Consider the following 14712-nt stretch of genomic DNA (forward strand, 5'->3'; position numbering starts at 1 on the left):
AGAAGCACGGACATGGACATGTGACTTCACAGTGGGACACATGGGGCACACACACTATACAATTTTATATATTTATTATGTCATATATATGAATACTTCATTCAAAGATATGTTGGATCTCAAGTTATTTTGTTCATTTTATGTTTATCTAAGCTACAGATGTGTGTGTCTTCCAAGTGTCCGAAGAGTGTCTGGGTCTAATTTTAAAAAAGAAAAAGAAAAGAAAAGAAAAGAAAAGAAAAAAGTAGTGTAACAAGTTTGGATGTGTGCAACATGTGTTGGGAAGTGACCAACTAGTGGCAGTGTCCAACACGGACATGCCACCTTCTTAGAAGTTTTTGTGCTTTTTTTGTTGTACTGGAGGAGGTTTTCTTGAAAGCAGCCTTTATTTGAAAATAATTTTTTTTAAAAAAGGACTCATATCATGGTTTTCTCGATTGTCTCCACATTTGTTCTCACATTCTTATCACTTTTATATTGTCACTAAGACGTTATTTTATTTTCGTGTAAAATATGTGTTCATTTGTTTGATCCAGTCATATCAAAATGAAATCAAATGGAATTTCGTATATTGTTGTCCAGTTTACTTTGGCTTGATGATCTTCTTGTTGCTCGTGGTTCTTGTGATTATGAAATACAGTTGTCAGAGCTTGTCAACATGGAGGGCTACAGTAGTTGGATAAGCTTAGTAACGGAGTTCACATTGAAGTCTCTACAGTCATGGCAGGTTGTTTTGTTTTCTTAACTTTTTAGTTGATCAGAAAGCCATTGAAGCAATTCAATCTTTTCTATACATTAAGGATTTTCTCTTATATGAATCTTGTTGAATTGTTGCCTTTGACCAGTGGGCAAGCAGTAGTGTCTACTACCTTCTTGGGCTATGGTCTAGATTGGTGACTTCTGTACCATATTTGAAGGGCAATGCACCAAACCTACTAAACGAATTTGTGCCTAAGATCATAGAACATTTTATCTCATCAAAATTTGATTCTATTCAGGTTAGATTACATTTGCTTTTTCAGCTGATGATGGAATGAGACTTTACTCCACCAAATAGAAGGTTCTACATTATTCTTTTTTTTTTTTTCTCCCTTTCATTTGTTTTTGTTTCAGGCTGGATTATCGGATGATCTCTCAGAGGACCCACTTGACAATGTTGAACTTCTTCAGGATCAGCTTGAATGCATTCCTTACCTTTGCAGATTTCAGGTCAGTCATTGTTGTTTCAACTAAATGAATGATTCTGAGATTGTGGTTTATTTTTATCTAGTTCACATGCTTTCATTCATTAAATCTGTTAAGATTGAAACTGTATCTTTTAATCTTGCATGTCTTCTTTTGTTTCTCACTGTTGACTTAAAATCTTTCATTTGATTGCAGTATGAGATCTGTAGCACATATATAATGCAGATTACTGATCCTATTTTGCAAATGTATATGGTAAGGCTTAGTAGCATTTTGTGCAATTCCATCATTGTTCTTGATCTTTGTGAAATTCTCCATGTGAAGATTATGATTCTTCTGTTATTTTAATTTCATTTGTATAGGAGGCAGTCAACCTCCCAGCCCTCTCAGATAATAGTGAACTTCTTGTTATTGAAGCCAAACTTTCTTGGATAGTGCATATAATTGCAGCTATTCTTAAGACAAAGCAATTTAGTGGTGTAAGGTAATTATACTCCTGTTAATTGTAGTCAGACATTTCCGGAGTGCATTGTGTTTCTTATCATGTTTTACATCTCTTCTTTTTTAGTGCGGAATCATATGAAATACGTGATGCAGAACTTTCAGCACGTGTGTTGCGCTTGATAAATGTGACTGATAGTGGATTACATAGTCAGGTAATCAATAGAAAGAATGCCCATCTGATTTCTTTTATTTTCTTAGCGCAACATAAAATCTAAGCTTTATAACAAAACGCAACTTATGACTTTTTTGTTCAAGGTGCTTCATGGAAATTAACATACATATGCATGATATTTTTAGGTGAAATAGACACATTTAATTGACACAAATCTGTCATATAAAATTATAAATCTATCTTATTGTGCATGTGCTAACTAGATGAAATCATTATGCATGTATTAGTCATACTGACGCATTTTTTTGGTGCTGGGTTACTGATACATGTGTATTTATGGAACATTGTTACTTTAATGAATTTGTGATTTAACACTGCACCAGCGTGCTTACTTGCTTTTAAGTTCAGCATAACAAAATTCAACGTGAGGGTAAAAGTATTAGCTCTAATTAAATGCATCAGATGCTGGGCATTTAAATTGTAGTGTGGGACTTTTGGGTGGTCTGCTTGTTTGACCTACAGATAAACATGAAACTGATGGGGCGAAGCACACTCTTATAAACTCTGATCTAAAAATTTGATTTTGATGTCTCAAAGAGGGTCTTTGAGAGTGACTATTGTGGAATTTTAAGGTCTGAAATTGCTGTAACAAAGGGTTTGGTTTTGGAGTTATGCAGCGAGGTTTACTTGGTTAGAAGGGGCAAGGAAAGGGTTTTTTAAATTTATTCAAAATAAAACCTGCCTTTCTTTCTTTCATCTAGTCCTTGTCTTTTATCATTATGCTATGTATATCATCCTTTGTATTCTCTTGCATTTGTCAGAGATATGGCGAAGTAACCAAGCAAAGACTTGATCTTGCTGTTCTGGTCTTCTTTCAACATTTTAGAAAGTCTTATGTGGGAGATCAAGCAATGCATTCTTCTAAGGTAAACCATTTTAAAGTTTGACCTTCCACTTGGAAAGTGGGAGAAGAAGCAAGAATCACAAGCTCCATAGTCAGTAAGTTTAAGCGTACCCTCGTTAATCGCTACTTGTCACATTTCTTGCAGCAGTTATATACCCGATTATCTGAGCTTCTTGGACTTCATGATCATCTGCTCATATTGAATGTTATTGTTGGAAAGATTGCTACAAACCTGAAGTGCTATGCGGAGGTGACTGTTCCTAGTGTTTTTCCAGTTAAATAGTTCTTTGATTTATAAAATGCATGCATAATTTGACCCTATTTGCAGAGTGAAGAGGTAATCAATCACACGTTAAGTCTCTTTTCGGAAATGGCAACTGGGTAAGTTGTATTTCGACGTAGTTTTATGGGTAGAATTGGACTTGTTCCATGTCTACAATTTTATATGAACTTGCGAAATTCGTGCAGATACATGACGGGAAAGCTGCTTTTGAAGTTGGATACTATTCAGTACATTATTTCACATCATAATGTAATTGTAACTTGAGTATTTTCCTATGTCTTTTTCTCTTCCTAGATGTTTGTATATTTGGGAAGCTTAATTCAGGAATTAATTCATGAAATTTGCATTTTCAGAGGGAGCACTTCCATTTTTTAGAGAATTACAGTTGTTCTCGTTGCAGAACAACCTTCTATTACACTATTGGCTTGTTAATCTTCATGGAAGATAACCTCTTGAAATTTAAATCTTCAATGGATCCTCTTCTGCAGGTATGCTGTTCATTTTCTACTACAGTTTGCTTTTCTTTCACTGCAGTTTTGTAACTGTCTATATTTATTAATTTTTTATAATTGCAATGGTTTTCCCTAAACTTTTATAACAAGTTTTTTGAATGTGCTGGACTAAATTATCTTTAATTCATTTCTTGTAAGTTCTGTTCTGGAAATCATATCCATGCTTATGATGAACTGATGGCTTAGCTCTCAAACTGCTTTGGATTGTCATTTGCTTCTTTGTTCTTGGTTGACGTTTTAATCTGTTGACTGGTTTTCCCACCTAAGGTTTTTGTCAGTTTGGAATCAATGCCTGATGCAATATTTCGCACGGACGCTGTTAAATATGCATTAATAGGATTGATGCGGGATCTCAGAGGAATCACAATGGCCACAAATAGGTTGGTCTCCTTGCTATTTCTGAAATTGCATTTTATTTACAGGCACTCCCTAATTTGTGCATGCTTCTTCTATTTCCTTTTTTTTTTTTTTCCTCGTTCCCTATTTTGTAGTCGCCGAACATATGGTTTCCTCTTCGATTGGCTGTATCCAGCTCGCATGCCGCTTCTTCTGAAAGCAATCACACATTGGACTGATACACCAGAGGTGAGCTGCAGCTACAATTCTAATATATTTAAAGTTCTTTCTCAATATTTCATGGTCAATTAAGATTTATGGCTGTGTGGTTTTTTGTTTCCAATATAGGTCTTGTGATGCTTGCTTTCTCAATTGTAACATGATTGTTTGGAATTGAAACAAAGTAACATAATCTGTGCACTATAATGTAGTCATACAAAAATAAACATAAAAATCTGTACAACCCATTGCTATAACATCCTAATATCTGAAATCTATAAAATCCAAAAGCTCATACTGGTGTTTGGTTCGAGATGATTTTATGGTTATATTTGGAAACCTACCAAACTGAAAGCTTGGATATAGTATGGTTTCCCATGTCAGAGTTTTAACCTTCCTTCTCACTGTCGAGTGGTTTGAAACCCACATTTTAACCTCTACCAAAAAGTTTGTGATAGTGTGTTATTTACAACTAGTTTTACGTAGTCTTACTCTTATTGTACACAGAAAAGTTTTTACAAGAGGTGGGCCCCATTGTGTTGTTGACATGTAAATTGTTGGCATGTTTCTGTGGTTTAATTCTGTGTATGTAGACGTGCTCTTATTGTACATAGAAAAGTTGTACTCTTGTAATGCACAGTAGCTATTTTTCTTCTCAGTCCTCTTCATCTTATTTTTTCAACCCTTTATCAGAACCCTACACATCAAAGTAAATATTTGAGAGGGTTTTGCCAAGTGGTGGAATCAGAGAAATGCAGGTGCTTTAAGAAAAGACAATAACACTGTCAAACAAAGGTTGGCATCCATAAAGATGATTTTTATGTGCATTATTTTTGTTCTTGGAAGTTTTCACTACATTCAGATGGTCTGTCAGCTAAATGTTATTTGATTGGAAATCTGGTGAGGAGAATCTGAAAAGTTAAAAAGTGTTTCTCATGTTCAAAGGTAGTACAATACTGAGTGTCTTTACTAGATGGGAATCTTTAGAGTTGCGGGTTTAATAATTCGAGTAAGAATGTGAAGGGCATACTTTATTCTTTGAAGATATGGTGCGTCCTGTCTATTTTGGCTACTGTTTTAATATGAAAGTCTGTATAGCTCTTCAAAGAGGTTTTTCACTAGCTGCCGATCAAAGAAACAAAAAAAGAAGAGGAGGTTTTCACTAGTACAATAGAAGGATCTTTTTTCCCCCTAGCATGAGGGGGCTGAAGCAAGGGATCCTCTTTCCTTTCTTTATTAACTATTTTGATTGAGGTTTGAGCGAAACGATCATTGGAATTGGGCAAGAGGGGTCCGGTGTGTAGGTGGAGACTCACTGCCTATTTTTTATCTTCTTTATGCGGAGGATACAATTAATTTTTGTTTAGAAGAGCAATTGAGGTACCTACACTACACCCTTATTTTCTACGAGGCAGTGCTAGATTTGAAAGTGAATTTGGGAATGAGTGAGGTTATTCTCTTTGGCAAGGTATAGTGTGTTCAAAGGTTGTATTGTATCAGCATATGGAAAGGGATTAGGAAAGGGTGGTAGGATATTCTTTGGTCATGTTAGGATTTGTGGTTGGAGAGTGATTCTAGTGTGATGTGTGGTAGGTGGATAGTGGGAGCTTCTATTTGCACACCACAAAACTTCTCAGGTCACACCATTCTTTCGTTCAGATGTCAACTACCAAACAAAAATCCATAGTTTGGATATCAACTACCGAACTAGAATAGTGGGAGCTCTATTTGCTCACCACATCACAAAATTTATCAGTTCACACCATTTCCCATTCGGATATTAGCTACCAAACAAAAGTCAATTGTTTAGATTTCAACTACCGAACAGTAGTTGATATCCGAACAATTGATTTTTGTTTAGTAGTTGATATCCACGAGGACAAAATGGTGTGAACTGAGAAAAAAGGTGGTGTGCAAATAGAAACTCCCACGGATAGTCCTTTGTAGGAGCCATTTTCGGAGTTATACAATATGATTGTACATAAAAATGCTTGGGTTTCTAAGTATGTGAGGTAAAAGCTGATTATTGTCCTTCACTCCTTTTTAGTTTATTTTCATGTTTTACCTAATTGGTGTTTTATAATAAAGATATACCGTCTGTGTAACAATTATTTAATGTGCAAATATTTATGTAATGTGCTGTCATTTAGAAAATGTGTCAGTCCATCTTTGTTGTTATTCATAGAATCAAATGCGATTATGATTCTTACTTAAAAAATTCTGTTAATGTTCTAACTTAGTCATCTCCACCAGCATCCACCCACTTTCAGAAACTATTTATTTGCAATTTTTTATGCTTGAAGTAGTACGGGCACTTATTGATTGGATACAACAAATTTGTGCAGGTAACAACTCCACTTTTGAAATTCATGGCAGAGTTCGTTTTGAACAAGTCCCAACGATTGACTTTTGATTCGTCATCTCCTAATGGCATATTGCTTTTCCGAGAAGTCAGCAAATTAATAGTAGCATATGGGTCAAGAATTTTGTCTCTTCCCAATCGGGCAGATATGTACACATTCAAGTACAAGGGAATATGGATTTTGTTGTCTATCCTTTCAAGAGGTACTTACTTTATTTGCATAACTTCCTATCTTTTTTACTTTGCATGCGGTAACAACCCCACTATTGAAATTCATGGCAGAGTTCGTTCTCAACAAGTCCCATAATGGTGACTACTGTACCTTATATTTTATCTTTTTATCTATTACTCTTTATTTACTTTTCTTTCCATATATATATATATCGTGAGTTCCTTTTCTAGTGACCCAAAAGAGAGAAATTGTCTCATAGATGTGTAACAAGTAACCAATCTATTTATTTATTTAATTCCATGGCACTAGCAATTAAACTAACATTTTATGAGTTACATCTCCACTTAAAGTAGACAAAATCTTCAACTAAGTCGTTCCAATTCCATAATCATATAATATAATTCACATATGATACCCCACAAATTCAAATATTGTTTAAACTCGTCTACCATTAACATTAGCCATAACCATACATTCTCTATTTTCGAGGTTCAATTATTGTATATAGTGACTTAATTAACAGCTGATATGAAAGGACATAACTACCTTAATTTAGCGGAGTATGTGACCTCGAATAGTATTATTTGAGGGAAATGGATCTTTGTAGGCGATCCCAAGTAATTGTGACAGGTTTTTTAAGTTGAGTCAGATATTTTTTGTTTCTCAAATTCTGTCTTTTCTATATTAACTTTTCAATGTGAAATCGAAACTTGGGAACAATACTTTGATCACTGCAAAACTAAGGGTAAGGACATTTTATTTTAGGGTAATTCTATTTGCATCCGACACTTTATCTCAGTACGCATGATTTTTGCCATTTAGATATTAATTTCCGAACAAATAACAAATGTTCAGATATAACTTCCGAACAAAAATCAATTGTTCGGATATCAACTATTGAACAATATTTTTGTTCGAACATTTGGTTTTTGTTCAATAGTTACAATTGAATTATGTTTGGAAGTTAATATCCAAATAGCACAAATGGTATGTACTGAGATAACATGTGAGATAACATGTGGTGTGCAAATAGAATTATTAGGGGTTCTTCTTCATCTTCTTTGTCTTCTTCTTCTTGAAGTACTGTGGCTTCTTTTGAATTGATTTACTTAATCATTTAGCACCAACTTTCTCTTTGTTATCAGATACAAAATTTACTAAAGATTAATCATTTACTGGCATCTGTTGGCTGTTTATAATTTACTTTACTCTCACATGACAGCACTTGCCGGTAATTATGTCAACTTTGGTGTGTTTGAGCTGTATGGTGATAGAGCACTTTCAGATGCTCTTGATATTGCCTTGAAGCTGATATTATCAATTCCTTTGGTGGATATACTGGCATATCGGAAGGTACAATTTTGGGGTGCAAGTGTATGTGTAAAACTGTTGATTTTGGAATTCTAGTTGGATATGTTTCTAATAACTTACCTTAATTAAATATCAGCAGGACAAACCCCCACAAACCCCGCCCCCCCCCCCCCCCCCCCCCCCCCCCTTTTTCAAAGGAAAAAAAAGAAAAACTGTATTTGGTCTTTTCTCTTTGCAACTATTTGTGGGACCCAAATTTTACCAAACTTCCCACTGTACTCTTTTCAGAGTCACGCTGTCATGCTTGTCATGTGTTTCAAGTCAGTCAGATATTAATGGTAATCTGATTAATATGCCTAATTTTTTGGTAGTGTAACTCTAATTTGGTGTATTTAAGTTGATCTGTGTGCCCTTGAATACAAATATCAATGGATTTTTCTTATGATGAATAATCCCAAAATCAGTTTTGCTTGTTAAATTAATTTGTAATGCTATTTCTTCAGTCTTTATATTTATATGGATACACTACATTCTCGTGGTTTCTCTCAGTTTGAAAATAAATAAATAAAGTTTTTAAGAACTGTATTGATAAAAACCAAACCAAATCAAGCATTAAGTCCCATCAAATGGGGTCGGCTACATGAATCCTTCTTCTTCACGCGGCCTTATCAATGGCCATTTTGTTAGTCAAATTAAGTAGATCCATATCTCTATTTACAACGCTAGCCAACATTAATCTAGGCCTATCCTGTCCCCTAACACTCTCATCTACCATTACAATATCGTATCTCTTCACGATTGTCTCTGTTGGTCTCCGTTGAATGTGATCAAACCATCTCAATCGATTCTCTCTCAACTTATCTTCTATCGGTGCTACTCCTACCTATTCCGGAATACACTCATTCCTAATTCTGTCTTGTCTAGTCTTGCCACACATCCACCTTAGCATCCTCATCTCAGCCACACTCATCTTATTTATATGTTGTTTTTTGATTGCCCAACACTCCGTCTTATACAACATCACTGGTCTAATAGTCGTTCTATAGAACTTATCTTTTAGTCTAGTGGGTATTCGTTTATCGCACAGTATCCCAGACGCACTTCTCCACTTACACCATCCTGCCTTAATCTTATGGGCCACATCTGCATCAATCTCCCTCCGTTGTTGTGATAATCGACCCTAAATAACGAAAATGTTCACTATTAGGCAGTTATTGGTTCTCAATCTTCACTTCTCTTCTACTTTCATTGTTGTTGTTACTGATACTAAACTTACACTCCATGTACTCTGTCTTAGTTCTGCTTACCCGAAATCCTTTAGATATAAGAGCTTTTTTCCAAATCTCCAACTTTGTGTTAACTCCTTCTCTAGTCTCATTTACTAGTACAATATCGTCTGCAAAAAGCATACACCATGGCACATCATCCTGAATATTTTTAGTCGACTCATCCATAACTAAAGCAAAAAGATAAGGACTTAAGGTAGATCTTTGGTATAACCCTACAGTGATAGAAAATTCATTTATCTCTCCAGTAGGCGATCCAATAGTGGTCACCACCTCTTCATACATGTTCCTAATTACATCAATGTAAACCTTTTGTCACTCCTTTCTTCTCTAACACCCACCATATTATATCTCGGCACACTCTATCATATGCTTTCTCAAGGTCAATAAACACCATCTGAATGTCTTTTTTCTTTTCTCTATACTTTTCTATTACTCTCTTCAAAAGATAAATCGCTTCCATTGTTGACCTGCCAGGCATAAATCCAAATTGATTCTCTGACACCTCTGTTATATCTCGCAATTGGCGTTCCATCACCCTTTCCCACACTTTCATTAGATGACACATTAGCTTGATTCCTCTATAGTAGTTGCAGTTCTGGACATCTCCTTTATTCTTATAGATTGACACTAAAATACTCTTCCTCCACTCATTTAGCATGTTTCTAGTCAACAAAATTTTGCTAAACAACCTAGTCAACCAAGCAACCCCTTTTTTACCCAAACACTTCTAAGCTTCAATAGGAATACCATCGGGTCTTAAAGCTTTATTTGATTTCATCTTCTGGAGTGCAATCTCCACTTCAAAGTTCCTAATCCTGCGATAGAACTTATAGTCTTGGTTTATCGTATTGCTAGCTATTTCTTCCCCTATTGCCGTACCTCCATGTTCCTCATTTAATAGTTTCTCAAAATAGATCTTCCATCTTTCCTTAATCACATCATCCTTCACCAATACCTTAGAATCCTCACTCTTGATGCACTTAACTTGGTTAAAATCTCTTGTTTTCTGCTCCCGTATCTTGACAAGTTTGTATATTCTCTTCTCTCACTCTTTACTATTTAGTCTAGTGTATAAGTCATCATAAGCTTTCAACTTAGCCTCTCACTACTTTTTTAACCTCCTTATTAGCCAATCTATAGCTCTTCAGGTTTTCTTCAGTTTTATCCTTCTGCCACTTTTCAAAGCACTATTTTTTTGCCTTAATTACCGCTTGAACCTTTTCCCTCCACCACCAAGTTTCCCTAGAGTTGAGTCCCGTCCCTTTCGACTCTCCAATCACTTCCCTTGAGATTCTCCTCATACAATTGGCCATCAAGTTCCACATAGTGTTAGCATCATCTTCCAAGTCCCATGTATCTTCCTTATCCATTCTATTTTTAAATATTTCTAGTTTATTCCCTTTTAGGTCCTACCATCTCGTCCTATGACGCCCACCATCCTTCCTAGCTTAGTATTGCCCTCTAAAACGTAAATCTAGTACCAAAATCCTTTGTTGAGAGGCTAGGCTCTCTCCAGGAATCATCTTACAATCATTGCATTTTAGGCGGTCCACTTTTCTCACTAAAAAATAATCTATTTGGCTCTTAACTGACCCACTCTTAAAGGTTATCAAATGCTAATTCCTCTTCTTATACATAGTATTGGCCACTACCAGGTCAGAAGCTAACGCAAAATCTAAGATACTCTCTCCAGCCTTATTTTTGTCACCAAAACTGTATCCACCATGTATCCTTTCATAGCCTAGTTTATCTATGCCTACATGGCCGTTAAAATCTCCACCAGGTTCTCTCCTACGGGTATCTCCTGTAAGATCTCATCCATTTGCTTCAAAAATCTCTCTTAGTTTGATCATCTAATCCTGCTTGAGGGGCGTATGCACTAATGACGTTCACTATATTCTCTCCAATAACTAGTTTAACTAACACAATCCTATCTCCTTTCCTAATGACCACCACTACATTCTCCACAAGACCCTTGGCAATTATGATTCCTACCCTATTCATGCTTCTATCATTACCACTATAATACAGTTTAAAACCGGTATCTTCAATTTTCTTAACTTTCTCACCCGTCCACTTAGTTTTTTGTACGCAAGCCATATTAACTCTCCTCCTAATCATAACATCTACCAATTCCATTGTCTTACCAGTTAAGGTTTTTATATTCCAAGTGGCTACCCTAAACTTGTAGTCTTGGACTAGCTTCTTTACCCGCGCTCGTCTAGAAAAACGCGAGAACCTTTGCTCATTTTTCACCGCATCCAGGCATTGATGCGGCGTCCCTTACTCACTTTTCGAAACACCCGGAGGTAGGCGTAGCGCGTCACTTGAGGGGAACGACCTAGCATTTAAACGATTCAAAGTAGAATTTATTGTCATAAGGGATTTGAGCGGCTTTTTTACGTATTGGTTGTCGGTTACCTAACACACAACCCTTATTTTATTGGATTTATTTGTAGCAGTTGTTGTTATTTTTGAGAAGAGAAAAGTTAGAAGTATGAGTGGTATCTCATCCCTTTTTATATTAAATCATCACCATAATAATCGCAGGAGTGCCATAAGGCATAAAATAAGAATACTAAATATTCATCAGAATAAAATAGGAAATATTCTAACATATTCTAACACTCCTTTAAGTTGATGCAAAGATATCTCTCGTGCCCAGCTTATTAAGAATGTCACAGAATGGTTTATTCCCTAATCCTTGGGTGAGAACATCAGCCAGTTGGTCCCCAGACCTCACGAATGGCGTACATATAGTGCTACTAGTGAGTTTTTCCTTGATAACATGCCTATCAATCTCCACATGCTTGGTCCTGTCATTCTGGATTGGATTGGATTGTGAACTATATTGATGGTTGCCGTATTGTCACAGTATAGCCGCATAGAATCTGTCTGATGAATCTCCAAATCCCTCAAAAGTAGTCTAATCCATTATAGCTCACACACCCTGAGCCATAGCCCTGAATTCAGCTTCTGCACTGGACCTCGCAACTACATTCTGTTTCTTGCTTCTCCATGTAACTAGATTTCCTCCAACAAAGGTACAATAGCCAGAGGTTGACCTTCTATCAGTGACTGACCTAGCCCAATCAGCATCTATATATGCCTTTGTACTAAGATGACCATGTTTAGAGAAATAGAGACCCTTTCTTGGAGAAGACTTCAAGTACCTCAGAATCTGCATAACTGCCTCTAAGTGAATTGCACGTGGAGCATGCATAAACTGACTAACCATACTCACTGCGATAGCAATGTCAGGACGTGAATGGGATAAGTAGATAAGCTTATCCACTAGTCACTGATATCTTCCCCTGTCTACATGCTCGCTTGCTTGATCCTCACTAAACTTCAGTGCAGGCTCTAGTGGTGTATCACAGGCTTTGCCTCTAAGCATTCTAGTTTCTTTTAGCAAATCAAGCACATACTTTTTTTGACATATGAAGATGCCCTATCTGGACTGAGCAACTTTAATACCTAGAAAGTACTTCAAGCTACCTAAGTCTTTGATTTCAAACTCATTGGCAAAATACTTCTTTAACCGAGGAATCTCCTCAACATCATCCCCTGTGAGTACAATATCATTCACATAAAAAATATAAGAGCTGTCGTTTTACCATGTGAGTAGTGTTTCACGAACAAAGTATGATCAAGTCTCTTCCATCCATTGCTAAGGAAAGTAAAATACTGGAGGATAGTCATCTCACCCTGGACAGACCGGTCAATTGAGCGTCGCAACTCAAAAGTCTGGAAAAAATTGTCTTTGTGGGAATATGTAGTGGCCACAGCCTCCCAAATGTCCTGTGTTGTGTCCATAGACAGGTATCCCTCACCAATCTCCAGAACCATGGAATATATCAACCAGCCCATGATAAGAGACTTGGCAATCTCCCACTGATCATAACCCGGATCGGTGGGACTGGGGGCCTGAACGCGCCCATCAACATATCCCAGCTTCCCTTTACTCTTCAAAAATATAGTCAAACTCTACGACCACGCTAGATAATTTTGACCATTAAAGAGAGAAGTGGTGATTTTTTGGCTAGAGTTAAGAGAATTAGTCATAGTAGTAGGCAAACCAGGACACCCGTCCTGAGAAGCATGTGAAGTAGTAGACTCACTAGTCAATTCTGCTATGAATACGCTACTAAGGAACCCTCACAACAAACACTGGTCTAATCACAAACCCGGAAGATGGAAAAACATACCAAACAGAACAAAAACAAAAGAATTTAAGAGAGCATTTTTTTTTTTTTTTTTTTTTTTTTTTTTTTTTTTTGAAGAAGACAGAAAAGAAAAAAAACAAAGCTGAAAGAAGACAAATTACATGAGATCACTGAATAAGGACTTTAACCCAGACCCAAGACAGAGCCGACACGATCGACTGACGAGAGAGAGTCAACTGAACCAAAGAGAAGAAAGAATCGACTTGAACTAGAGAGCCGACTGAACTAGAGAGGTTCTGAGTGGCGGTCGGTAGCCTGAGGAGGGAGGAAAACCCACCCGACTGAACCTCCAAGCCTACTGACAGACCTGGGTTGGAAAGAGGGGGGCTCCGACGAGCCTTAGGGTGCTAGCGAAGCCCTAGGAGGCTGCGGCTAGGTCTGCCGAAGTCCTAGAAGGATGCGGCAAGGCCTGTCGAGGCCCTAGGAGACTGTGACTGGTCCTGCCGAAACCCTAAGGGAATGGCGTTTGGTGTGGTGGTGCAGTGGTGGTGTGAAGGTGGCTATAGGGTTGTGATTTCTAGGGTTTTAGAGTGGCTTTGATACCATGTTATTTTTTAGAAGAGAAAAGTTAGAGGTATGAGTGGTATTTCATCCCCTTTTATATTAAATCATCACCATAATTACAAGAGTGCCATAAGGCATAAAATAAGAATACTAAATATTCATCAGAATAAAATAGGAAATATTCTAACACATTCTAACAGTTGTATGGTAAAGGACATAAAATGTATATGATATTATTTAGGGGCGGAAACAAATATCAGAGTTTTTATAAGGGTGTGGCAGCCTTTTCCATTTGGGATAGAGATTACTTAGACTACCAAGAAAGTATGAATCAATCTTTGTAAACGATTCTAATTGTTATATATTGCAACATTTTAGTAAATATAATTATAACATCTCTCTTTAATCTTTTAAATAGCCAAATAGAATTGTTTACGATTGAGGTTCAGTGTCAGATTGGTTTAGAGAGTGCTTGATGGTCGGGATGTCTGAGCTTTTACATTGAAAGGTATTTGGTTTACAAAGCTCCTCTTAAGGAAGCTTTTCTCACCAAGTGACTGACTAGTGTTGCGTGTTTAGGAAGCCTGAAGATAATATGGTACCCATTTGCTGTTGCATTGTCAGGTAGCAAATATGTGGTGCCTCTTGTTATATCTGTTTGGTGTACCTTGGTTCATATTGAGTTCGGTTGGTGATTTGTTGTGTTGCCAGGGTGAATGTGTGTGGAAGATTGCTAATATGTTGTAGTATTTTGTCACATCATATGTTATGTGGAGCGTCTAAGGTTAATGTG

The 14712-nt window shown here is 36.7% G+C and overlaps 1 protein-coding gene across 4 annotated transcripts in view; it reads left to right on the forward strand.

Annotated features, from left to right (window-relative positions):
* LOC114300912 (ARM repeat superfamily protein) overlaps positions 1-14712 on the forward strand; it is a 54551-nt gene that overhangs the window by 21565 nt on the left and 18274 nt on the right. For 2 of the 4 annotated variants that reach the window (XM_082898739.1, XM_082898741.1), the window contains exons 11-25: positions 641-727; positions 846-998; positions 1114-1209; positions 1381-1440; positions 1548-1669; positions 1754-1841; positions 2623-2727; positions 2851-2955; positions 3034-3086; positions 3174-3237; positions 3342-3476; positions 3768-3880; positions 3992-4085; positions 6401-6620; positions 7812-7942. In XM_082898739.1, the coding sequence (XP_082754865.1) occupies positions 641-727; positions 846-998; positions 1114-1209; positions 1381-1440; positions 1548-1669; positions 1754-1841; positions 2623-2727; positions 2851-2955; positions 3034-3086; positions 3174-3237; positions 3342-3476; positions 3768-3880; positions 3992-4085; positions 6401-6620; positions 7812-7942 (1626 nt within the window). The remainder of the gene's footprint in view (positions 1-640; positions 728-845; positions 999-1113; positions 1210-1380; positions 1441-1547; positions 1670-1753; positions 1842-2622; positions 2728-2850; positions 2956-3033; positions 3087-3173; positions 3238-3341; positions 3477-3767; positions 3881-3991; positions 4086-6400; positions 6621-7811; positions 7943-14712) is intronic. The other 2 variants (XM_082898740.1, XM_082898742.1) reach the window with 1 other exon arrangement.

The sequence above is a fragment of the Camellia sinensis genome, chromosome 12 (genome assembly GCF_055761805.1).
Source record: "Camellia sinensis isolate YWXY chromosome 12, ASM5576180v1, whole genome shotgun sequence".
Classification (NCBI taxonomy): domain Eukaryota; kingdom Viridiplantae; phylum Streptophyta; class Magnoliopsida; order Ericales; family Theaceae; genus Camellia; species Camellia sinensis.